Below are 25,603 nucleotides of genomic sequence, written 5' to 3'. Positions count from 1 at the left end.
ACTTTCGGGTCGTGCATGAAGGCTCTGAAAGCTGTTGCTGCATTTGGTTATGCCAAATGTTCAGCCAAATGTTTTCAATGTATTTCACCTTTGTTTCATTATATTGCATTTAATACTTGTATATAAAGAAGTCAATGAACATTAGAGGTTTACAGTTGAATACAAATTCCTCCTTGGTATTGTGGAATTTTGTGTATGGTGTTATGCAGGTAACACTTGTTTACACTATTCTAGTTTTTATAGCACCATTCTACCCGCTTTACCTTTGAGCAACAGCCGCCCCCACACTACATTTTGTTTGTACATCCTTTGGCATTTCAGAGAGTACGGAAATGAAATGCTGGTTGAGCATAAACGCATTTGTGTGGGTCTTTGGCTGCTTGTGCAATGGTGCCACACGCGTGTAAATATTTTCTACTCACTAGTGGAGCTGGGAAATAAGCATTTGTTCTCATTAACTTTGTATTGTGTTCCTGCAAATGTACTAAATTACCAACTATGTATTACTGCATATTAGGAAAGAGGGGAATATAATTCTGAAATCATTTTTGAGTGCTTTTTAAAACATTTGAGGTAAATATTGGGGTAAATTGGTGCTCAACACTAAGACATTTAAAATATGGTACTTGCTAATTATCTACATACCATGTAACTTATTGACCTGAAAAGGAAGTGTTACCAAAAATGAAGTAAAACAGGGTTCTGGCATTTGATTGGTACTCTGTATTAGTAGATACTTTGAGTTGAGCTATTGGCATTGGGAAGGAAAAATGCTAGATCAATGCAGCAAGATCCCGGAAAGACAGATCATTTCATTTTGCACATTGAAAACCGGGAGTAAGAAGGAAAAGAAAATACATATGTAAAAGAAGACTGATATTCATCGGAAAATCTTTACCTGAATTATATGTGTCTCTTTATGGGCAGAGATAGCTTGCAGGTGAGGCAAAATTGAGTAGGTTGACAGAAAGGTTGCTGCTTTAAATATAACTTTCAATTGCCTTAGCACTGACCACCAGTGTGGCCTTTCAACTAACTGTTCAGTGAAGAAGTAGAAAACTGTGGTAAGTAATGGGAAGCACCCCGAGTCTGAATATGATGCAGGGAGTTTCCTGAAAGAGAAAGCTGAAAGTATCTGAACTTTTCCCAGATAAAGATGTTTTTATTATCCGAGAAGCATCATTAATTGAATATGTTAAGATGAGATCTTCATCCTACCCATTGTGGGAAATTTTGGGAGCTTTCTTGTTGAACCTGTATCACTTTCGTCTACCTGTCGGTTCAAATACCTGAGGTTGGGTTCCCATCTATGTCATTTTGTAATTACACCACCCAGCTTGACTCATGTCTTTGTTTCTACTGGCTTCTGGCACTTTAGATGTCAATAACGCAGGCTCTGCACTCATCTTGGTGTCAAGTTTCATCCTACATCCTGAAAACTTTCCTACTTAAAGGCTAATTTCGGAGTGGGAACAACAATCTTTGAAATTGGTCCAGTATTGAGCGAGAGTGCTGCACAAAACAAAACTGCTCAAAACAGGCTGCAACGTCAATGCACATCTACTAAAAGTGTGTGTTTTGGCCACTGACGGGCTCACATTGTTATTATAATATAACATTTTTCTTTAACATTCACTCAATCTGGTCTGTTTGTTATTGTGTCTAACCAAGCATTTTACTGATACAAACTTGTCACTGGCTGTATATGACAATATTTACAATGCCAGTGATATGAGCTAAATCTCCCAAAAGTGTACTTAATAAAGTCTATTCAGAAATACATTTTGACATTATGCCCATTATAGCCGGTACAATAAAACAAACTTTAGGCAGCTGTCAAAATACACTGGGGCACCATGCAGAGTTTAGCAGTTTGACTTTGGTTTGTGAACATAAAGAAGAAAAGGTGCAGAAGTGGAGTGTTTAAACAAAGAGCTGCAGAAGCTTTTTACAATTTGGGCAAACCTTCAACATGTATTGAAGCTGAGCCAGGTGTACGGTCTTCTTTTACGGTCCTACAGACATACAGAGAGGAACTGTGCCAGTTACATGAACAAGACGGTCATGATGGTGTGTCTGCCCTCAGGCCAAGCCATAATAAAGATTTAAATCCACTCAGAGTGAACATCAAACATCTCATTTTTGAGGGTTATCAGTAATTTTCTGCTCCACAATAAATATTAAACAGATCATTTGAAAAATCCATATACCTTAAGACCATAGTGCATCCTCTGCAGCTTTGACGACTGTATGTGTCCAAATGACAGTGTATGCAGGAGCTGTAGGTCATGTGACTGTATGTCCCATGTTTTCCTGTCTGAATCAGCTGTCTATGTCGTCATGCTAAGATTTGATGTCTCAAGCACATGTCTAGACACTGTTTGCTGCATCAGATTGAAACACAGCAGACATGAGACTAAAAAGAGACCTGATACTTTATTTTCTTGAACTGGACTGTCTTCCTTCTGAAATGAAAACAAACAAAAGAGTGTCTGCGTAGTACAATAGCTAAGGGGAACGTCAATCTCTGCCGTAGACGTATCTTTTTATATTCCCAGAGAATAAGAAGGAAACATTACCCAGTAGTCCATGTGGCTGTTGTTTTGGTCACACGCAGTGAAAAGGGGAAGTTTCAGTCTCAAGTATATATGTCATTGACGGTTGGCAGAGTAAACGCTAGTAAAGCAGTTACACTGGTGCACAGGTATGAAGGAGTGGCTCAGTGCTGAATGGTTGCCAGATCCACCTGTCTCTACCTCCCAGCCCCACCTGTTGGAATGAGGGAAAGAGGGGGGTTGGACATGGAAAGATAGGTGTGCTGCCTCAAACCTGCACAAGGTAGATGTTAATGAAAGACACTTGGTGAAGCAGACACACTCTGGATTACCACCGTATTTTTCTCTAGGGTTGATTTTAGTAGAATATACAGTGATTGCTTGAGGAAGACACAAAGGTAAGACACTTTTTAAAACTTTTTGAGCCTGTTTTCGCCAGTCATTCTAAAAGAAGTAGCATCAGGATGAGAGCTGGATACAAGTTTCTGCTGTGGAGGTGAAAACAGGGTAAGGGGTGTAATTTAGTTCAGGCTGTAAGATGTTCAAAGAAAGTCAAAGAAAATGAAAAAGCCATCAATTAACTTGTTACGGTGTGGATAGGAGATTAAAACACTAAATGCATTTCAACTTAAGCTTTCATCAAAAACATGCAAATGTAAGATGAACTTCCATGCTTCCTGAAAACATTTTCGTTTCCAGCACAAACAGGACAGTATCAGTATGTTTACGTTATCTTGTTTTATCTGTTGTCATTGAGGTATTCATTCTTACATTCCCACTTTCTCTATTTAATTGTTTTTAAATGGAATCTTTTTCCAGAGCAGTCAACAATATGTTCTCAGCAAGAGTGTCTGGTAAAATACTAAAAGAATCATCTGAAAAGTTTTGAACAGAAACAATAACAACCAAACAATAAGCCTAAGATTAAATGAGTGATCACCAAAGAATGTGGTAGTGTGGAAAATCATGTGCATACTTGCAATTTAAGACTAACAGACGACTGACTTTGGTTTTCCATTTTAGATTCTGAATAAGTTGCATGCAGGTCGGTGTTATTCAAAATTTGTGGACTGATGTATTGAATGGATGGATATATACAGCATACAGCATGTAGGATTGATACTGACAGTGCACAATGATATGTCCATGTTAAAAGCACTCTGCATTTCAACTGTAAAAATAGAATCTATAATGGAATTAATTGGATGTTTAAGTCTTATCGTGTGTAGATTATTTCTGACACTTCATGACTGATTATAGTGATGGCCTGCGGGAAGAAGTTGTTCTTGTGTGTAGTTCAGTGCTCTTTTGCGCATATTAGAGGGGAGAAGTTGGAACAGGTTGTGTTAAGGGTGTGAAGGGTATGGACTGAATTTGTCTGCTATTACCTGACTCTGAACATGTAGTCATGAATGGAGGGCAGCTTGGAACCAGTGACTTTTTTTCTGCGATTAAACAAGTTGTAGTAACTCTACTACCTTTAATCTGACCCAAATATGACATGCTTCATAACAGCACAGGCCTTATGGTGTGTTCCATACCTGCAAACTTGTCGCTATATTGGCGAAATTCGCCATTTTAAATCAAAATATATCATCCACGTGAATCGTGTGGATCCATAGAGGTTTCTTGTATCCGGTACAATTGATACAATTATTTTAAATAATTGTACTGCATTGAATGCATATTAATTGCAAATAGAAGATAGGCAGCTTAACAGCTTTACAGTAACAGTGGAAGTCCATTAATATTAAGCCATACAGTAACAGGGTTCAAGAGCTGAAATACTGATTAATAACTGAATAATAAATTAGTTTTTTGCTTAAAGTAAATGTCTTATCACTTAATTTTCTTCTCAGAGTACACCAGAATGCTACATTTTAAATAAAATTCTCCTTGGGAAACCCCTGACAGGGTTTCGGTGTTTTTTCACCTCTATATATACTCTTTGCAGGTATGGTGAACACGGCGCAAATTATTTGCAGTATGTAGATAACATACAAAGTCTATGCACAGACGTGATGATACTGGAGTGATGCAAATTCGAAAAATTGCGTGTATGCGAGAATTGTAGCCTATCAGAGTTTAGATGCTTCTCCTGTCATCACTGACATTTATGAATCAGGAAAAAAGATATTGTAGCCGTAGGTGTTCACCCAGAGCTCTACGATACCTCATATTAGTAGAGACCGGACAAAACTGTGTATAAATGTATGTGTGTAAACCATATGGTACAAACAATGAAAAAGATGCTGTCGTATTTACGCCTAGATGACGTTATTTTGAGTATTGATGGAGCTGCTACAATGTTAGCATAGAATAGCACAGATCGAGAAAACAAATATTTTAAAAGTTGTTTACTTGTCGTCTTGCGGAGAGAAACAAAACATGAATTCAAACTTTTTACAAATCAGTGTCATTACGTAGTTATTTCGGCATCCCTTTTTGTCCGTTTATTGCAGATAAATCACAGCAAAATCTGTTTATTTTCTGTTCATACAGCTGTAGTAAACCAGTCGACGTGTGGCTTGCTAGACACAGTGAATACAGCTCAATGAAATCCACGGAGCTCCTCTGGACTATGTTATGAACCAGACAAGAAGGCATTTAGTTTCCCGGGATATCTGGGACTTCCACAACAAGTACTAAGCAGGAATAGAGGTTATTTTTTCCATGGTTGATGGCGGAAATAAATGGCTTATTTAATGGTGATAAGCCACGCCCCCAAGCACTGTCTTGCACGAATCACGCGAATGACCACAAATGGTCCCCCGCGAGTAACTCGGCGTGAATGACGCGGTTAATGTTTGGTGTGAACGCACCTTTAGGACATCTAAATGACAATATTGACTCATAGTCATCGCGCCACCTACTGGCAGATAGATATTTGCGTTATTTGACAAACTTTATCTTATTTCTATAAAATCTATATTGTATGGCTTTCACTTGATATACAACCAAATAATGCACATTTTTCCTGCGTCGCCTAGACCAGTGTTTTTCAACCTTTTCTGAGCCACGGTCAGTTTTTTACATTAAAAAGATCCCGCGGCACACCAACAACCAAAAAAGTTACAAAATGACACATTGTAGCATAATACAGCATATATACATACCGATCCCCGGTGAAAGATAACGTTCACTGTATTGCCGAGCTCACCGTTTTTTCATTCTTTTGAGGCTTTTCATCTGGGTTAGAATTTTGTCCAGGGCCCACTTCAGACTCTGCATTTTTCCTTTTCAAATATTTCTCCATCGCTGTTCGTCTTGTCACCACAACCTCTTCTGTGCATCATTTAATAGTCTTAAATTAACAAGGTCATTATTGCACTACCTACTGCCACCCACTGGCATGGAAGAGTATTGAATTACTTATCCAGCCACTATGTTGCCGGCTCAGACACTCAACAATGGCAAACTATTTGCAGCAACTAAATAATATTATTTTGGACCAATTAAGTGAAATTGGACATTTTCCCACGGCACACCTGACGATTTCTCACTGTTGTGCCGCGGCACAGTGGTTGAAAATCACTGATCTAGAGCCACATGGTGAACGAAGGAAGTGGTGATGTGCATTTACAAAAATGATATACACCTTTATTTCATCTTTGTCTTTGAGTTTTTATTTTGGAATTTAATTATAGAAATATGTCGCAAACAGCATAATTAACAGCAAAATGTGTGTCTTATAGTGGTGCAACGGATTACAAAAGTCACGGTTTGGATCATATTCAATTTATTTTGCATAGCCCAAAATCACAAATTTACCTCAAAGGGCTTTACAATCTGTACACATCCTCTGTCCCGGGACCCTCACATGAGTACAGGACAAAAAAAAAGTTTTAACAGGGAGGAAAAAAAAGGAAGAAACCTCAGAGAGAGCAATAGAGGAGGAATCGCTCTATCAAGTTGGACAGAGGTGTGATAAATGTCATGTGTACAGAATGAACAACATAACAGAGTTACAACACATTCAATGCCAAATATGACAAATTACGGGAAGTTTGTTCCACAAAAGAGGAGCTTGATAACTGAAGGCTCTGGCTCCCATCCTACTTTTTAAGACTCTAGGAACCACAAGTAACCCTGAATTTAGGGAGCGCAGCTCTCTAGTAGGGTAATATGGTACTATAAGCTCTTTAAGATATGATGGTGCCTGACCAGTTTGGGCTGTGTAGGTAAGTAAAAGGATTTTAAATTATATTCTAGATTTTACAGGGAGCCAGTGCAGATAAGCTAATACAGGAGTAATATGATCTCTTTTCTTAGTTTTTGTTAATACATGAGCTGCAGCATTCTGAATCAGCTGGAGAGATTTATTCGAGCAGCCTGATGATAAGGAATTGCAGTAATCTAGTCTAGAGGTAACAAATGCCTGAACTAATTTCTCTGCATCACTTTGAGACAGGATGTACCTGATTTTTAAAATATTACATAGGTGAAAAAAGGCAGTCCTAGATGCTGGATGCCAGAGCAATGCCATCTAGAGAAACTATCATTAGATAACTGATGTTGGAGTTATTCAGGGCCTAGTAGAATAACTTCAGTTTTGCCTGAGTTTAACGTCAGTAAGTTGCTGGTCATCCAGGTTTTTATGTCCTTAAGACATGCTTGCAGTTTAGTGAGCTGGTTGGTTTCATCTGGTTTGATCGATGGATATAATTGAGCATCATCTGCATAACAATGAAAGTTTTTAGAGTGTTTTCTGATAATATTGCCTAAAGGAAGCATATATAAGATTGGTCCAAGCACAGAACCTTGTGGAACTCCATAACTAAATTGGTCTTCATCGAGGTTTTATCGTTTACAAACTGAGGTTGAGCTGATGAATAGGACTTAAACCAGTTTAGTGTGGTTCCTTTGATGCCAATATAATGTTCTAGTCTCTGTAACAGGATGTAATGGTCAATGGTGTCGAACACTATGGTCTAACAAGACAAGAACAGGGACAAGTTCTTTGTCTAATTAGAAGGTCATACAGATCCCTTTGTTGTTTATTATAAAAGCTAGTCTGCAAGGCTCCAGACACTTTTTTTTTTGGCCACCATCCCAAAAGTCATTTTAACCACTCTGAAGTCAATAAACCATAAAATTCTAAATGTTATCCCTTTTCTTTGTTATAGTAATTTATAGTGTTCAAATGATAAGCAAATACAAGTTTGTATTTTTATTGATTAAAACAAATCTTGTCATTAGTTTTAATGATGTGTTATATGCTGCTTAGACCTAGTGTTAGGAAGTTAAACAGCTCATAAATCATCTATAATATCTATTTGTTGTGAAAATAAACAAATGGATTTATTCAAGTTTATCACCAACTCTACATTTCTCTAGATTCCATTTAAACACATCCTAAGCTTATAATTTATCTTTTCCCAAAAGTCATTTTCACTGAACAGAGCCTCAATGCATCATAATGTAACTGATCAGAACCTTCGTTTGCCACCGTCCTGTCAAATTAAACATTGATTGGTTGGATTGGTTGTTTACGATGTAACATCATCAGAGATTGACGACTAGAAAAGCATAAATGAATGTTGGCGGATAATGATTGTCAGTAAAACTTTATTTCACACTGTGATGGTTAACGTTAAACTGTAATTAATCTGCGGTTCACATGCGTGCTGAACTGTAAGGGGGGATCCGTATGGATCACAGATCGACAATGGTCTGTTACACCACTAATGGCTTACAATAATATATGTATGAAATAATAGCATGTTATTACACTATAATTAGTGTAATTATGTATGTATCTAGTAATGTTGTGAAATGTTTATTTAAACAAACCAAACAACACCTAGACCAGTGGTTCTCAACTGGTCTGGCTGCAGGACCCACCATCACCCCTTAATGACAAGCCGCGACCCAAATTTTCAACTTCTCAAATGTATTTAATGAAAAGATGGTGCAGTTTGAACCTGAACTGAAGATGTCCTCTGCAGTCGTAGTAGTAGGGAGCTCTCTTGTGCAGAGAAATTGTTCCTGTCAGTCCCCGTCCAACACATGTTTCACGTAAACGAGTAAAACTTTGTTTATGTCTGTAGAATCGTCCATTTGTAATGCAAAATGACCACTTGCCTTATATCAAGCTGTGGTCTGTTGTTTGATGTCATCCGAAATGTCTTCAGTTTTTGCCCTCTTTTGTCCTCAATCTAAGACAATTCATATCTCATGTAGTCGGTGTCATACTTGCGTTTCGCTCAATTAGCATATGAAAACAAACTTTGTGGGTGTTCTTCTATACTGTGAAATGGCGGGTGTGTATTAGCATTACAAGGCATTAACGCCAAATACTGTTAAGGAATGTGAATAACTCCGCTGCATAAAAAATCCCCTTCAAAATAAAAGCTCAAGATGTTTTTTGGGGTTTTTTTCAGGCAAAGGTCTGCGACCCACCAGTTGAGAATCACTGACCTAGACTACTTCATATTATAAAGTATACTACTCACTTCTTAGCCTAAACTTACTTTTTTACAAAAAAAAATTGTTTACCTACCTTGAACTGTTCGCTCTGCCATTTCTCTTTGGCTCTTCCTGCTTTGAGTCACTCAGCACTGACTGTTAGACCCTCTAGCACACAAAACATATCACAATAGTCCGGCCGACTGAACAGATGCGGCGGCGTAGATGAAGCTTGTTAAAATCTCAAAATTAAAGTTTCTTATTGTATTTTTAAGAACGCCAAAGTGTATCTATTTGTAATGGAAAGGTTTGTAACCTTGGAAGTTTTCTTGTTTTGTAATGTTTCATTTTGTGAAAGTCCCTTGAGTTTTTTGGGAATCTGAACTTCCTCTGCCTGGCCCATTTTACTGTGTAAATACTATTTTTGTCTTCTGTCTCTTCAGCTTGAAGATAATGACCAGTTGCTAACATGTTTCCTTTTGTCTCACATTTCTTTATTTATTTACAGATGTTTCGGAAAAAAGCATCTTCCTCCTTGAGAATGAGAAGAATGCTAGATGAGAAAGGTGCTAGATGTAATCATTTCTTTAATCTGTAGAAAAAGATGTAAAATTGTGTAGATGTTAACATTCAGTGTTGTCAGAAGAAACCACACGAATCAATCAAGTCAATGCAGTCCCCCTTTAAAAACTAAAATTAAGAAGGCAAACGAAGAAAAATGTGAGAAGAATTTAAATCTATTATTAATAGTATGTTAATAAATCACTTTTTTCACTTGTTTCTCAAGATTGGAAAGAAGATGTTATATACAGGCCCTTTTAAAAGAGTAAATTATCCTCTTTGATTTGCACCTTCACGGCAAATAAATCCCAGGTGGTTTCAACTTTGACAACATGGGATATGCAACTGAGAACACATTGCTTGTTTTGTGGCTGATGTGGTGTTTCATTTAATTTAAGCCAAATTGCAAATTGTTCTTTGGTCCCAGCTTCTCCAGTGACATGGTTTGCTACTTTTTTTTCCTGTTTTATATAGGCCAAATTGTAAACTTTTGGTTTTAGACTCATGGTCAGACAAAACAAAAATAATATCACATTTGATTTCACCTTGTGCTTATTGATTGATTTGTGTATTTTTTTGTGGTATGGGTCAGAGTTGTGGGGTTTTGTTTCGGTTTGGTTCACATGCATCTTTTTACCTTAATGCCTTCTGTCCTCTTTTTCCCTGGTATTTTTTGCAATAAATTCACTCTTTCTGTCTTTTCTGGCCCTCTCTTGGATAATTTATCTTTCCATTCATTCACATTCTTCCCCCTTGTAAAACTCTAATTCTCATCCCTTTGTCACACTGCTTCCCTTTCCTCCTTCTCTCTTTTTCCACTTTCTCCTCTTCTCAGGGAGTGTTGACCGTGGGCGGAGCTTGTCCTTCCATGAGGTGCGTGGACAGCGTCAGGCAGAGATGAGGGCCGCAGCCGAGGAGTCGTCCAACAACAGTGTTGGAGGTTGTGGCAGCACCGTCCTGCAGCGCCTCCTGCAGGAGCAGATGAACCGGAATTACGTGCTGCAACAGCAGAAACAACAACAACAACAAGGAGGAGCAGGGGCTGGGATCGGAGGAGGTTATTCGGGGCAGGGACAGATAGGCCCCTCTGATGATCACTTCATGACCCCGCACATTGCCCGTCAGGAGCCCCAGGGTCAGGAGCTTCAGACAGACAACTTGGAGAAACTGGGCTCAACCCAAGTAGGAGAGGGCGGGAGCAGTGGAGGGGGAGGAGGTTTAGTAACTGGAAGTGGAGGAGCAGGAGGTGGCAGCAGTGGAGGGGGTGGGAGCGCTCAAGGGCAGTGCCCAAACCTTGAGGACCTCCCTACGTACGAAGAAGCCAAAGTGCAGTCACAATACTTCCGTGGGCATGGTCCTCCTCCTCAGCCTCAACAGCAGAACAATCAGCCCCAGCAGCCTCCTCTCCCTGCTTCAGTGGGCACCGCCTTCTATGTCACCGGGCTGACCAGCGCCAAGGTGCGCACTGAGGGTCGCCCCATGGTGCAGCGAGTGAGTGGAACAGGGAGGGTGCACCAGGATGATGGGCTAAAGGATCTGAAGCAAGGACATGTTCGGTCTCTCAGCGAAAGACTTATGCAGCTCTCCCTGGCCACCAGCGGCGTAAAGGCCCACGCTCCAGTCACCAGCGCCCTGCTCTCCCCCCAGCTGCCTCGGCCAGGGCCGCCAGGCGACTACTACAAGCCGCAGCACCGGGGTCCGCCTCCAGACTACCCCATCAAAGAAATAGGCTCTCCTACCATGCAGCAGGAATCTGGAGGCCATTTTTACCAGGAGCAGAGAAGGAGGGAGCACTCAAGGGAGGTGCCCCACGTCAGATACCAGCCCCCGCCTGAGTATGGCTCGTTTAGGTAAGGATCATATACAGCCCTTCACCTACACACAAATATATGCACTTAAAGATGCTTGAGAATAAATATTTGTAATATACTAAATAATACTTTTAACAGTAAATCAAATATCTGCATGTAATGTGAAAGGTGTCGCACAAAGATTTAAACCCAGAGAACAATGACACAGCTCTGCTTGAGGAATTTGTGCTCTTACAGCTAAATAATACATGATCCTAGCTGCTGAAAGACTGATTCACCGATTGAAATTACCGTTACCTATCTGTCACCCATGGGTCTTGAAAACAACTGGAGTTGAGCCATGTACAGCACGATATTGTTTGTGCATGCAACTAATTACAATTAGCCTTTCACGGCTGTGGATTACTTTAGGCTTTTTTTCATCTTGCCTGACATGAGCCTGAGTGCCCATCAGTTAATCTGTACTAATCTTCGCAATGTTAATAACAAATTACCCAAGTCAGTCTGATTTCACTTTCCATCTGTATATAAATGGTAATTGGCAGCATTGATATCAGGTTTTTATTCAGATTGTTTCTAAATGTACCCTCAATCCACCCATTCATACACCCAAACACACACCATCAGGAGCAACTTCGGGGATCAAACCACAAACTATGGGATAGGCGGCGACATTCTATTTTTTGACTTTTCATGAGTTTTCTCGACATACTATACTATTTCATTTTTTGACATATTATACTTGGTCTTTTCTTTTACATAAAATACAATGACTTGTTTTGGACATACTATACTATGATTTTTATGATGTTTTATTGACATTCTATTTTTTTACTTTTCATATGTTTTTTCGGCATACTATATATACTATGACTTTTTTTATGTTACTTTACGTGCATTTTCGTGACCAGACACTGCATGAACGAGTTAGACGGTATTTCCTGCTTTGACAAATGGCGTTGCCTGGTCATTTTGCCAGGTCTTGTGAATATAATTATAAAGGTAGCCTGTTTGTGCAGGTGGCTGTGACAATCGGTTGTGAGTGACTCAAAATGTATGGTTCCATGTGGAAAAAAATATATGTTTTTGTAGAGAAGTGAGCCCATGTAGTGTTATCTATCATATACATTAGGTTGGGTGCAGTTTGATTTTATTTCACAAACTTCACGTTTGGCTCCAAAACAAACAAAAACAATTCACTTTACTATTCATGAAAACTCCACGTGCAAGCTTGATTTGTTAAAAGTTACAATGAGGAGAGAGAAAGACATAGACCGATAAGCAGCAGATGACTGAGAGACAAAAGAGAGACATACATTCAAAGGTAAATAGTGCACACACTAGTGTGTGTGTGTGTGTGTGTGTGTGTGTGTGTGTGTGTGTGTGTGTGTGTGTGTGTGTGTGTGTGAGAAAGAAGACTCCTTTAATATTTCATGAAATGAAAGTAATGTGTTAGTCACTCTAATGTTGCTGCTGGTAAAGCTCTAATTCACCTTAATTTCTTCATGTACTGCTGGGTAGTTTACTCTATAATAATACATCATCATCTGTCAGATAAACTTCATCTGTGACTTAATAATGTAATAACATGTTTGTATACATAAATGATTGAAAACCCATTTGAAGTTACAGAAAATGGGATAGGCAGTGAATACAGTGGGTGAGAGAGAACAGTTGCGTGAATATGTTTTACACATTACACACTGAGGTTGAAAACAGTGTAAACACACAGCTGATCTCTCCTCAGGTCCAGTAAGGAGAGTTCAGTTTACATCCAGAGGCCCCTTCATCAACACAGTCCCACCTCCTCTGTCACCTCTGTGGGCTCCTTGTCCCGCACCCAATCCTCCACCCTAAGCAGCATGCTCAGTGCCACCCACTCTTCCCATTCCTCCTTCCCTCACCAGCATCCCCAGAGCCAGGGAGAGCCCTTCCCTAATATGGGGCTCCATAGTCCGCAGATTCCCAGCTCCCACCAAGCAGGCGAGCCCTTCCCCCTGGGGCCCATTCACCCGACACATCCAAGAAGTCTCGGTTTACCTCATGACCCCTATGGCTCCACCCCGAGGGTGCACCATCAGTATCAACAACATCAGCAACAGCAGCAGCAGTTCCAAGGACCTTCACCTCCCCAGCCGCAGACACCAGTTCAGGCCGGACATTTCCCTCACCCATACTCCTACTACCACATGCAAGGGGAGCCTTTCAGCATGATGGTGCGCGCCCACCAGATGGTAGATGTGCTTAAGGAGGAGAACAGGATGCTCAGGCAGGAGATGGAGGCCTGCCGCGAGAAAGTCACCAAGTTGCACAAGGTAAACTTTAAATGATCATAGACATATTCTCCCTAATTTAAAAGTGATACTGGACACGTTTTTGATCTTGCTAAGTAGCGTGGGAAAAAAAAGCTGCATAAGAGACATTGGATCTGTGTCCTTCAAAGATCACAAATTTGAGCAATACAACTATCATGCAAATTCACTTGTTATCGTGTTTGGAGTGCTGTTCATCATCCAAATGTTATGATATAATTTACAGTGCAAAGCTGGGCTAACAGTTGAAGTTCAGGTGACCTGAGTTTACTCATTTAAAATAATTCACTCAACCCTTTTTTTTGGACAAACACATAGAATTCTGTTTGACTTTAGATTCTTTGTTTGTTAAGACCAAAACACCCAGACATGGCAGGGTGAATAGTAAAGACCACACTTTTGGTGAAGATTAGGCTGTAAACAGTGTTTAGGTGAGGCCAGTTTTGACCCATGTCATTAGTTGGATGTGAGGATATACAGTTTAGAAATAAATTATGCAACATTTGGATAACAGTTTTATACATCTCCCTGTCTTCACTCTTTTTCTTTAATTTCTCCTGTGTCTGTGGGCAGTTGGAAACAGAGATCCAACTGGTGTCAGAGGCATATGAAAACCTTGCCAAGTCTTCCTCCAAGAGGGAGGCCCTGGAGAAAACCATGAGGAATAAACTGGAGCTGGAGGTGCGCCGGTTGCACGACTTCAACAGAGACCTCAGAGGTAAGAGAGCAAGGCGATGCATTAACAATGTAACAACGAAATCACAGTCTTTCTGCAAATTCAACATGTTACTACACAGGTGGAACAGGCATATATTATGCTTTGTTTTAAGCAGGAATTGAAAAACAAAATAAAAAACAAGATGTATTGGGGAAAAGGGTTGACAGGTTAAATGTGCCCGTATATGAAAAACATGTCCACTGTAGTCACCACTGAGAAGCTTATTGGAAGGTTTGTTGGCCCATTGTAATGACAAATAGTGATTTAAAATACCATTGTTCTTTGTGTACATGCACAAGTAATGTTTTGATTTCATTGGGGGAAGAAAAGATGACATTTATTAAGTTTACTCGTTTATCTCCTATGTACGAGATATTGTCTCATACGTTCAAGTTATGTCATACGTACAAGATTATCTCCTATGTATGGTCGAGATCAACTTTTTTTTAAGCCTGAAGTAAATTAATGAAGGTCTTGCATTTATTTGTCAAAAAGCATATTTGCTCTGAAAAAACACACCCTGCAATTAGATTAATCGCCTGCACTCAGGTGATGAATCTAATGTTTCACACCCTCTTCCTCCTATTATAGCCAGAGAACAATGATTGGTGTATTAGGTCCGACAGCTGTCTATTTTTAATAATTAGCCATTTGCATCAGTTTGTCTGACAAGTGATGGAATATTCATTGTTAGTGAGGTAAAACTCTCATTATTTAATTCCACTACATTGGACATTTTTCCAATGTAAAACCAGTTACTTTCAGTGTGGCGCTGGAAGATAGATGTGAAACAGTAGTCAGGTAATTATTTCTGATGAAATACACTGATAATAGTACAAAAGTAATCACAGCAGTAGTATATTGATTACTGGTCGGAGCTGTCCCCACACACAACAGATAAGGGGCAGCAGTAGCTCAGTCCGTGGGGACTTGGCTTCGCTCCGAAGCGTCCACCTCCATGATGAATTGCTGGTGGGGGTTTAGGTTAACGAGGATGGGTGCAGAGGTAAAACTCTCCCTCAGTCTGCGAAAAGCCTGATCAGTTTGGGGAGACCACTGGAACCTAACATTGGGAGATTTGAGTGCATGCAGGGGAGAGGCAACAGCACTAAAGTTGTTTATGAACCGTCTAGAAAAGTTAACGAACGCCTAGGAACCGTTGAACCAACTTTCAGCTAGTAGGCGTAGGCCACTCAGCAACAGCACTGACCTTGGAAGGGTCTATCTGTATGCAGTACGGGGAAATGATGAATCCGAGGAAGGCGACCGTAGCAGGGTGGGAATCACACTTCTCTGCCTTAATGAAATATTGGGGCGCAGCTCAGGGATGTGCAGTCAGGGGAGGCAGGCAGAGCCTCACCTGTCATCATGAAAAGTAAAAAACAAATAATGATAAAATAAATATTACTATTTCTCTACTGATCTGTGCTATTAATGTAATTTATGTATGATTCCAATCATTTCAAAGATTTTTATAATCAAAATTGCTGAATTTGCACATGTACTGTTCAAACAGAGGAGACACGTGAGGTGAGGCAGCGACGAGCTGTGCCTCACCTCAGACTGTGAATCCCTCACAAACTGGGTTGAGCGTGTGCCTTTTGCTTTATCATTGTTTGTCACCACTGTAATATTTGTAGACATTTTTGTTATATTGCTGATCTGACATTAAACCGCGTTGAAAAAGCACAGAGGGAGAACTGTACCTCTGCCTCAATGAAGCGTGTGAAGTGCGAGAGCACATGGGTCGGGTTTATCGTGTCAAGCTGCACAGAGCAGATCGACCCAGACAGGAAGTCAGACACCGAAAAGGGATAGAGCATCCGGTCATTTTTCAAAATAAAAGACTATCTCACTAATTGATATGTAGGAATAGGAATGTACCTATGAATAGGAATATGATTTAAAAAAAAGAATATGATCCATGCAGAAGAAGCTTGAGTAGCTTGCACATCTTGTTTATAATTCAGTTTTAAAGAACCTAAGAGTTGGGTAAACTAAATTGTGTCACTCTTGTATGTCACAAAAAGCTTTTATTGAAAGCAATCAGAACAAAGTAAATCCACATCAATCATTGCTGGATATGTTATTTTCTTGTTTGAGAGAACCTGCTGAATATTTTTTTTTCAGTAAAACAAACTGAACAATAAACTGTGAAGTGGAAAAGTGAAGTGATATGTACTTATTTTAGAAAGAAAAACAAATATTTTATAGAGTTTATATATTATAATGCAATTATTTCAAAACAAAGAATTTACAACCCATTTGGGGTGGGTGGGGTCGGGTGCGGTGGGGGGGCTCATAATGTTCCTATATCATCAAAGGGGGGCTTGACAGAAAAAGTTTGGGAACCACTGGATTACAGTATGTGATAGTATAATTACTGGGTTTTAGGGTAATTTTAAAGTATATACTAGCATGTTACCCCATATTTTACAAAGGGTAATACAATCTGCTACTTTTGCATTTAATTCCCCACAACAACAAAATTAGGAAACATAATAATGAATCTACAATACAATATTGCTGGAGATTATTACATGTCCTCAATCATTCATACAGCTGAATTTGTAAGACAGATAATATCAGGAACATTTGTATTCCAAAACTGAAGAGGTACTGCATGTTTAGAAGAAAAATAAATAATTACACACACATTTTACACATGTAAACATGAACTACATGACAGTGTTAAGGAGAGAGAGAAGAGAAGGAGGAAAGGGAGATCAAACAGTGAGAGAGGATTTGACTGCCTTACTTCTTCATCGTCTTAGAGACACACTTTGGCAACTCCAGGTCTCCTCTCCCTTTTCAAAATCGTCCCGTTCCTTCTGGTTTGCAGTTCTAATCCGCTCTATAATAACAGAAATAAAAACAGTTAGGGAACCAACATTACATCTTCACACTTGGTGATTAACTTTACTAATGTTAACTTTACTGGCTGTAAGCTAGCTAACATTTCTATAATTGGTAGTAGTAATAGTATCTTCCTTTATTTGTTCATTATTCACACTCACTTGTTTACAGAGTATTCAATCGTTCAGACAAACATAAGCACGTGGCTAATTAATACACAGAATTATGGCACGGTCAGATATTTAATCCAACACTCATTCTTCCCCGGTAGTAATCCGAATTAACTGGGAAAGAGGGTATGAAGAGGTAAAGCCGACTGCAGGTGATGAATCTTTGTTATTGCAGCAATTATTATTTTGGCTCGAGCAGAGGACCTATTGTTCTTCTAATGCTTATTATTATTATTATTAGGGCTCGAGCACCGATGTAGTCGGAGCGGAGGACCTACTGCTCTGCTTATAATTATTATTATTATTATTATTTCTAGCGTCACACTTTCTACGCAGGAAAAAACGTCTAACTGTTGTGCGCTGTGTGAAATGGGGACAGACATTAATGGCTGCATCAACTGGCATTCTGGCAGCAACCCAGACATGCGCAAAGGTGTGAGGGCCTGGCCCGTTCATTGCTGCTTGTCGGCGAAGACCCTATTGAAATCGCTAGAATTATTTTTATTTTTATTATTAGTGCCACTGAAGACCAACAGTCAGGCCGGTAAGGCCCTATTACAACCGCTAGGATTATTTTTAGGGCCCGAGCACCGACCACGGTGAAGGAATCATTAGGAACCGAGCACCACCGAAGTTGGAGCATAGGACCTACGTATTGTTCTTTTAATGATGATTGAAAATTAGATTTTTGAAAGGCCACGCCTCTCACATCGTCTGATTGACTTGAAATTTTACACCCATTTCCAGCTCAGTCTGCTCTACAAAAACACCATTTATACCATATATCTCGAATTTAATTTTCTGCCATATTGAAGTTTTTTTTAAACTAACTAATCAAAAGCTTGTTGATATCTTATGTAGTTTTTAGGATATTCACCAATGAACTTCAAAAGAGCATCAAAAGTGTGTGGCTCAGCACAAAACCAGAAAAAAGACAACAACCCTTGGGCCAATCATCACAAGAGTACATGAAACATACCCTGAAAGTTGTAATACACATTGACCACTAGGTAGCGCAAAACTGAAAAGCACTTGCCACCCTCACGTGATAAGTCCGATTGAGTTGAAATTTACACAAATGTCCAGCTGAATGTGCTCTACAAAATTGCCACTCTGAATCTGTCCGCCCACTAGATTTTCCACCATTTGCTACCAAATTTTCTGAGGATGATTATTGGAATAGCATTGTAGAAGGTTATCAAATGCTTTTTGGTATCTTATGTAGTCTTCCAGAAATTGACCAATGAGCATCAAAAGGGCGTGGCTCATTACAAAAGTTGACCAAAGTCAGAAACCCTTGGGCCAATCACCATAAAACATGCAGAATATGTCCACAAGAGGGACTGAAGCATATCCTGAATGTTTTAATATAATCAATCATAAGGGGGCCCTACAGATCTATAAAATGGACTTGCTGCTAGTTATTTTGAATTAAGCTGTTAAAACAACAGAAAAGCCAAGAAATATGACCGGCAGGACTTTGAGTGTGCAATTACTGACAGGCTGCATACATTGTCCTGATGAAACAAGAGTGTGATTGATCTCAGTCTTGCCATCAGTGTATGAATGGGTGTGAATGGGTGAATGAAGATATGTAGTGCTAAAGCGCTTTTAGTGTTCGGAAGACTAGAAAAGCGCTATATAAGTACAAGTCCATTTCCCCTTTAGCATTTAACATAACAGACTATCAAAGTAAATGCAGGTCTCAAAATCTCTAAGTGTTGAGGAGAAATGGCATAACGTACAGCTCCAGGTGGAAAAAAAAAATCTTTTTGTGGAGAAATAAGTTTAGGCTAAGAAGGGCGTTTATGTAGTATAGTCTAAAATATGAATTAGGCTGGGTGCAGTTTGATTTTTTTAAACAAATGTCAACAAGAGTTGCATTAAATTACTTTACATAATGACATGGTTCCAAAACGAACGAAAACAATTCACTTAATGAAAAATTCATGTGCAAGGGCGATTTGAAAACTATTGCTATCCAATTTTTTTATCTCAAAAGATGTTAATCAGAGAAGTCTTTTTTTCTGGTGGTGTGCCCACAAACCCTTAAGTACCCTTAAAAAGGTTCAGTGTTTGGACCGCTGTATTTATAGAATCATGGTTACGACCATGGTTGCCAGTAGGTGGCGCTATGATTATGAGTAAATAATGACATTCACACATCCTCAAGGCATGACTTTTACCAAGCATGTAAAGTTTGGGGCAGATTTGAGATACAACAACATGTTCTTTAATAGCGAAAAAACATTACATGGTACTGTACATGCTCATCACAAAGGTCTTTAGATTGTACTGACACAATTTTAAGTCAATCAAAGTCAATTGAGTTGAATTAAAAATGTCCGACTTCCGGTTGGGTTTAGAACATGGTTCCAAGAGACTTTTCAAAAAATCTACATGTAATACAAATTTTGTACATCTAGGTCAAACATACTGCAAGGATTCGTCAACATTTATAATATATATATTGTGGAATATTGTGGAACAAATTTGATGTGGATCTCTCACCTATGTTGAAGAAATCATTGAAGTCCAGTTCAGAAGTTGCTGTGGTGTTGTGAGTTTATTATAGCATGCCGGCAAACTGGTGACCTCACCGACACAGGGTAGATCTGAGCCGATAGGTTGACCCCGAACAAATGAAGAAAGAAGCATTTAATAAAGGGAGCCAGAGCAGTGGTTAGACTGTATGTAAATACTAGAAGACAGAGGTAAGGGGGAACTATGACAAAGAGCAGGAAGGGGGGGAATTCACAGTCACACCTGCAGGAAGGACATACAGTTGTCATTTGGTCAATCAAGGGGTCGACACAGCAGGGGCCTGAAGTAGCACCTAGGCGTCATTTGGTTAGGAAGTCTGGCCCCAATGTCTATTCTTCATCACCTACTATGGCAAGCCAAAGTATAGCGACTGTAACTTCCTGTTACCAGTAGGTGGCGCTATGACTATATTTCAAAATAGGCCTGTAGATGTCTGTAGACGTTTTCATTGCAAAGCTCTTAAGATTATACTGACCAAATTTGAAGTCAATTGGGTTAACTCTCCAGGAGGAGTTCGTTAAAGTATGGCGCCTTGAAACAGTCAAAAAATGACATCAAATTCAAAATGACCGACTTCCTGTCGTGTTTACGGTATACCTCCATGAGGCTTTATTGTACGTCTCACCATGTCACATACACCTACCAAATTTGATACAGCTGGGTGAAATGCAATGTCAGGGCTACTTAAAAGGGGGCGCTATCGAGCCATTTTCTCATACTGGAGCTTGACACCCATATTAGATATTATTTTTGCCAAGACTGACTTGTTTGCTATATTTCAAGAGTTAACCAGTAGCCCAAGCACCTTTTTTTGCGCTCAAAGCCATACGAGAATAATAATAATCCTTACAAGAACAATAGGTCCTCTGCTCCGACCTCGTTGGTGCCCGTGCCCGAATGAGAAATAGTTTCTCCAATCAAAATAAAACTGGTGAGATATGTTACATGATAATATTAAATCACATTATGTAATCTATTTTGAAATCGCTCAATAGGTGGCACCAATCGTTCCAATCCTGTGCATGTGAAAAACATGTCCCCATTATGCCAAGACTTATGTCTGGCGAGACCTTGAGTGTACAAGTACTGACAGGCTGTATACATGCAATGATAAAAGAAGTGTGTGATTGGTCTCAGTCATTCTTTAGAGAGAATTAAACCAACTGAGGTAACTTTCATCAGCTTAATGAAGCCCAAATCCAGCTTGATGAAAGGTTAGAACTCGGAATGGCCGCTTGTGCCTATATTTTCTGCAAATTTTTCTGTGCGTTTGTCCCAACTCTGAGCATGTCTGTTGTTTTAAAAGAGCGTATGGAGACGGCCAATAAGCAGCTCACTGCTAAAGAGTGTGACTGCTCAGAGGACAACCGCAAAAACATCTCCCAGCTACTTGTACAGAGTGAGTGCCACACACACACACACACACACACACACACACACACACACACACACACACACACTCACACACAGCCATCACATTCAAAATGCCACCCCAGGCGTTTTTCAGGCATGATGTTAGTGACAACGCATGTATCTGACTGGATGTGTCTGAAGAAACACAAAAAATCTGATAGTTCTCATATCAGTTTCTGTTGCATTTAAGCCATGCATGGATTAAAATGTAACACAAGTGATTTATGATGTGCATAACAATAACCTTTTTAAAAAAATGTGTTCAAGACAAAGAGACAATCCGTGAGAGGGAGAAGCTGGAGATGGAGTTGAATGCGCTGCGTTCCACCACAGAGGACCAGAGAAGACACATTGAGATCAGAGACCAGGCACTCAACAACGCCCAGGCCAAAGTGGTTAAGCTTGAGGAGGAGGTAACAGCGTCACTCTTACTGGATATAATCCTGGTCGTTGGATTTGGGTTTGACTTCTTGTTGCCATTTTCATCAGAACCAGAAAATCCTGATTTAGATAAAGAAGCCTAAGTGAAGCTGAACAATTCCAGCCATGATGTGTTTTTATTAAACAAGAGACACAGAATCTTAACAGCTAACAGTTGTCTGAACATCTCAGGCCAGTTATGTCTTGTTGATTTTATCTGAAATATGTATGACAACTTTTTACATTTCCTGTATGGCAGATAGAGCCACAACTGTGAATCTGTGGGAGGTGAACTATCACAGGGACAGTAAAAATTGATGTGAATGGAGCCTCCACACATAGTTTTCACATGCAGGCTACACTGTAGCTGACATAAGCTTTCTCAAGAAAATAAATACATGTCAGGGCTACTCAAGATATCAAGAACTGTGATGAGTCACACGTTTCTGATACTGATGTTTGTGCTATAGGTAAGGCAGGACTTCTGTTAATACCTCGAATCAACGATATATCTAGCTTAACATGAATTAATGCTGCAAGCAGCGATTATCGGGCCCTAACACCTTTGCACATGTTGGGGGTACTTGCGAGACGCTGGTTGACACAGCCTGAATGTGACCACCACACACCGCGTGTACGAGTTAGATGTTTTTTTCTTGTGTGAAGTGTGTGACGAGGGAAATTATGTATTGCAAATATTCCACCACTTTCTGGATCCACTATTTGGCCCTAGAGAAAGTGTAGAACACATCATGTAAATGTCATGTAAAGTGGATTCTGTTTGTCGAATAACGTTGACTTCCTGTTGCCATTAGATGGCGCCATAACTGTGTAAAAATTGGCTTGTAGACATCCTCAGGCCATGACTGTTATCAAGCATAGCAAGTTTGGTACAGATTTTAACAAGTCCAGTAGAGTTACATCAGCTTGTTTTTTAATGGCAAATCAGGCCGCCATGCCACTGCTATGCCATTCCATCAAGCGTAAAGCTTTAAATAACTTTCAATCACAAAGGTATTTAGATTGTACTGATCAAATTTGAAGTGGATCAGAATAATTCCCTAGTAGGAGTTCGTAAAAGTACAGCTTCTGGAAATGGCAAAAAATACATGAAAAATTCTTACAAAATGCAAATTGTTCGACTTCCAGTTGAGTTTTGAACATGGCCCCAAGATACTTTTTTTAAGTGTACATGTAATACATCAACTTCAAGTAACTACATTTTGGGATTTAAATGTGTGCGCCAAGTTTGGTTCTGTTTCCATCATTTTTAACCCCTCAAAAACACCCTGTTTTTCATGGCGAAGAATGGCGTTTCACGAAAGATCAAAAGCTCCATGGGCTGGCATCTTACATTTGTGTGGATCAATTTTGAGTTGAATCTGTAACATACCCTCCAATTTACATTCCAATCAACCACTAGGGGGCGCTACAGTAATTTGGCCATTTCTAATTTTTAAGCCATTTTCCCCCGTTTCAGGCTTTGTATTTTAACAAACTCCTACAGAATTCATGCGATCGACTTCAAATTTGGTCAAGACAATATAGAGACCTTCTATGATGAAATGTTGTCAAAATTGTGAGTTTTCCTGGAATGCCCTTAACGTGGTGTGGTGGCCATTTTGCGCCTTTCGCCATGAAACAGGAAGTTGTTGGTACATTGAGAAGAGAAGCTACTGAGCGTGTCTTAGCCCAGTAATAGTTGTGAAGGGTCTGCAGGCAGGTGCCAATTATTTTTTCTGCAGTCATCACTATTGTAGTCACTGCAGTGACCCTATCTGTTCCTATCCTGTTTTGTGGCCTAACAAAACCATGCGGTGATGGAGCTGCAGAGAATAGACTGGATTATTGCAGAGATGGTGGATCCAAATAAAACCTTAAGGCTTCCACAGTAAGCCTTAAGCCTTAAGGTTTTTAGTAGTAAGTGTGTTAAGCTCCAGCTGATCAACCTCCCGTCTGTATGCAGACTCGTCACTGTCCCTGATGAGTCCGATGACCGTGCGCTAGTGCTGATGGCTGGGTGCTGGATTTTATGTTTCCCAGCCTCACCTCCTGCCTCTGGTCTGTCAGGAAGGCAAACTGCAGCTGGTCAAGCAGGGGTCCTGTGATGTCCTTCTGGTGGGTCAATACCAGTCTCTTGAAGGAGTTCACGGATGTCAGGGCAACGGGCCTGTAGTGATTTAATCCTGTGTATAGAAGAACAATTAATTATAATAGCAGGAGCAATAATAGAAGAATGCTAATAACAGTAGCAGTAGATGTAATAGAATAATTATGATAATAAAAGCAGCAATCCTCTCAGATTAAACCAGCAACATCTGTAGCTACTCTTTACTGCTTTATTACATGAGTCTGTCCCCACTTCTATAGGCCTCCTCCTTGGCCTGATGAAGCAGTCTTGCTGTAAGCCAGAGTTTATTGTAATTATTTGTCCAGGTTTTAGTCAGCACACCCTTGTCACTATGTCAGGTCATCCAGATCTGTCCAAAACACACGCAATTTAGTTAAGTCAAAGCAGGCCTGGAACTCCAGCTTTGCCTCGTTTGTCCATCTCACAATCTTGACCACAGGCTTATACAGTTTTAATTTCTGTCTTTTAATCGGGAGAAGATAAACCAGACAGTGATCATAGAGTCCCAAAGCTGTGTTTCTTTAAAAAGAAAAGTGGTAATCAATTAAATGTTCATCAGAGCATTATCTACTGTCGCTCAGAGTTAGAACAGATTGTCCTTCAATCAGAGGATCGGCGGTTCAATTCCAGGCTACTCCAGTCCATGTCAATGTGTGCTTGGGCAAGACACTTAACCCTAAATTGCTCCAGAGGGCTGTGCCATCGGTGTGTGCTTACTTTGTCCCAATGGATAGTGGCACCTTGCATGGTTTACTGCCATCAGTGTATAAATGGATGTGAATGGGTGAATTACATGTAGTGTGAAAAGAGCTTTATATGATTGTTGGACTGTCGTATAGGGTCATCAACTCTGGTTTGGTTGAAATGAACCCTCTATTCACCAAGTAAGATGTGAAAAGAAACACTGGCATATGTGCTCCTCAAAGCTACCAGATTCCATTATTTGAAACAGTATTTTTATTGTTCATTGTTAAAACGCACTTCATTCAAAACTCATCAAAACCACTTTCCACTGTTTTAACAATCACCAAGTCTTGTTTCACAGTTTGACAGAGAGACTGAATAATAAAAATATATATATAAAAAAAGATGATACCAACCTAACATTTTCACTGTTTCACTTACCCCGTTTTCTGACGTTTTCATGACATTAAACGTAACACACCAGAAAAATAGATGTAAAAACATGGTCATTTTGGTGGGACAGGCCTAAGGTGGGAGATAAACACTGTCCAAAATGAACAAGGAAAACTCCTGCAGAGAATAAATGGGATTACTGTTCATTTAAAAAGAGATTATTAAAACTCAGCAGTGACAAAACTCCAATAATCGTGCTTGGACCTGGTTAAGGTCCTTGGTTAAATGAAATAGCACAAAATGAATAAAACCTTTGGCTGGCTGTGGACCACGGAAAGTAAACGTGTGTGAACACAGCTGTTCTTAGATCCAGTTAAATGGTAAGAGAAGTAGAATATACTGTATATGTTAATGTTATCCCCACTGCTCTGTTAAGTGGCTTCGATGTCTTATTTTTTTATGTTTATGGACTGAAGTACACTTTCTTGCTTAGTGGAAAATCTCTGTGCTGCTGCTCTCAGTGGTCTGGTCATCTGACACCAGGGTCTGTTTGACAAAGTGGATATACTGTATACTGTAATGGCTGTGGACGACAATAGCTGCAGAGAGTATACAACTGAGGCATGG

The 25,603-nt window shown here is 39.7% G+C and overlaps 1 protein-coding gene across 2 annotated transcripts in view; it reads left to right on the top strand.

Annotated features, from left to right (window-relative positions):
- Positions 1-25,603, top strand: part of amot (angiomotin) — a 67,578-nt gene that overhangs the window by 16,371 nt on the left and 25,604 nt on the right. The window contains exons 2-7 of one of the 2 annotated variants that reach the window (XM_068721266.1): positions 9,472-9,529; positions 10,360-11,374; positions 13,083-13,650; positions 14,221-14,365; positions 21,242-21,334; positions 21,616-21,761. In XM_068721266.1, coding sequence (XP_068577367.1) covers positions 9,472-9,529; positions 10,360-11,374; positions 13,083-13,650; positions 14,221-14,365; positions 21,242-21,334; positions 21,616-21,761 — 2,025 coding nt within the window. The remainder of the gene's footprint in view (positions 1-9,471; positions 9,530-10,359; positions 11,375-13,082; positions 13,651-14,220; positions 14,366-21,241; positions 21,335-21,615; positions 21,762-25,603) is intronic. The other variant, XM_068721268.1, reaches the window with a different exon arrangement.

Source organism: Cebidichthys violaceus, unplaced genomic scaffold, assembly GCF_023349555.1.
Source record: "Cebidichthys violaceus isolate CVI_PGR_0920_01 unplaced genomic scaffold, fCebVio1.0.p SCAF_27, whole genome shotgun sequence".
NCBI lineage: Eukaryota > Metazoa > Chordata > Actinopteri > Perciformes > Stichaeidae > Cebidichthys > Cebidichthys violaceus.
The sequence above is the reverse complement of the archived record's forward strand: the minus strand, read 5'-3'. Positions and strand labels throughout refer to the sequence as shown.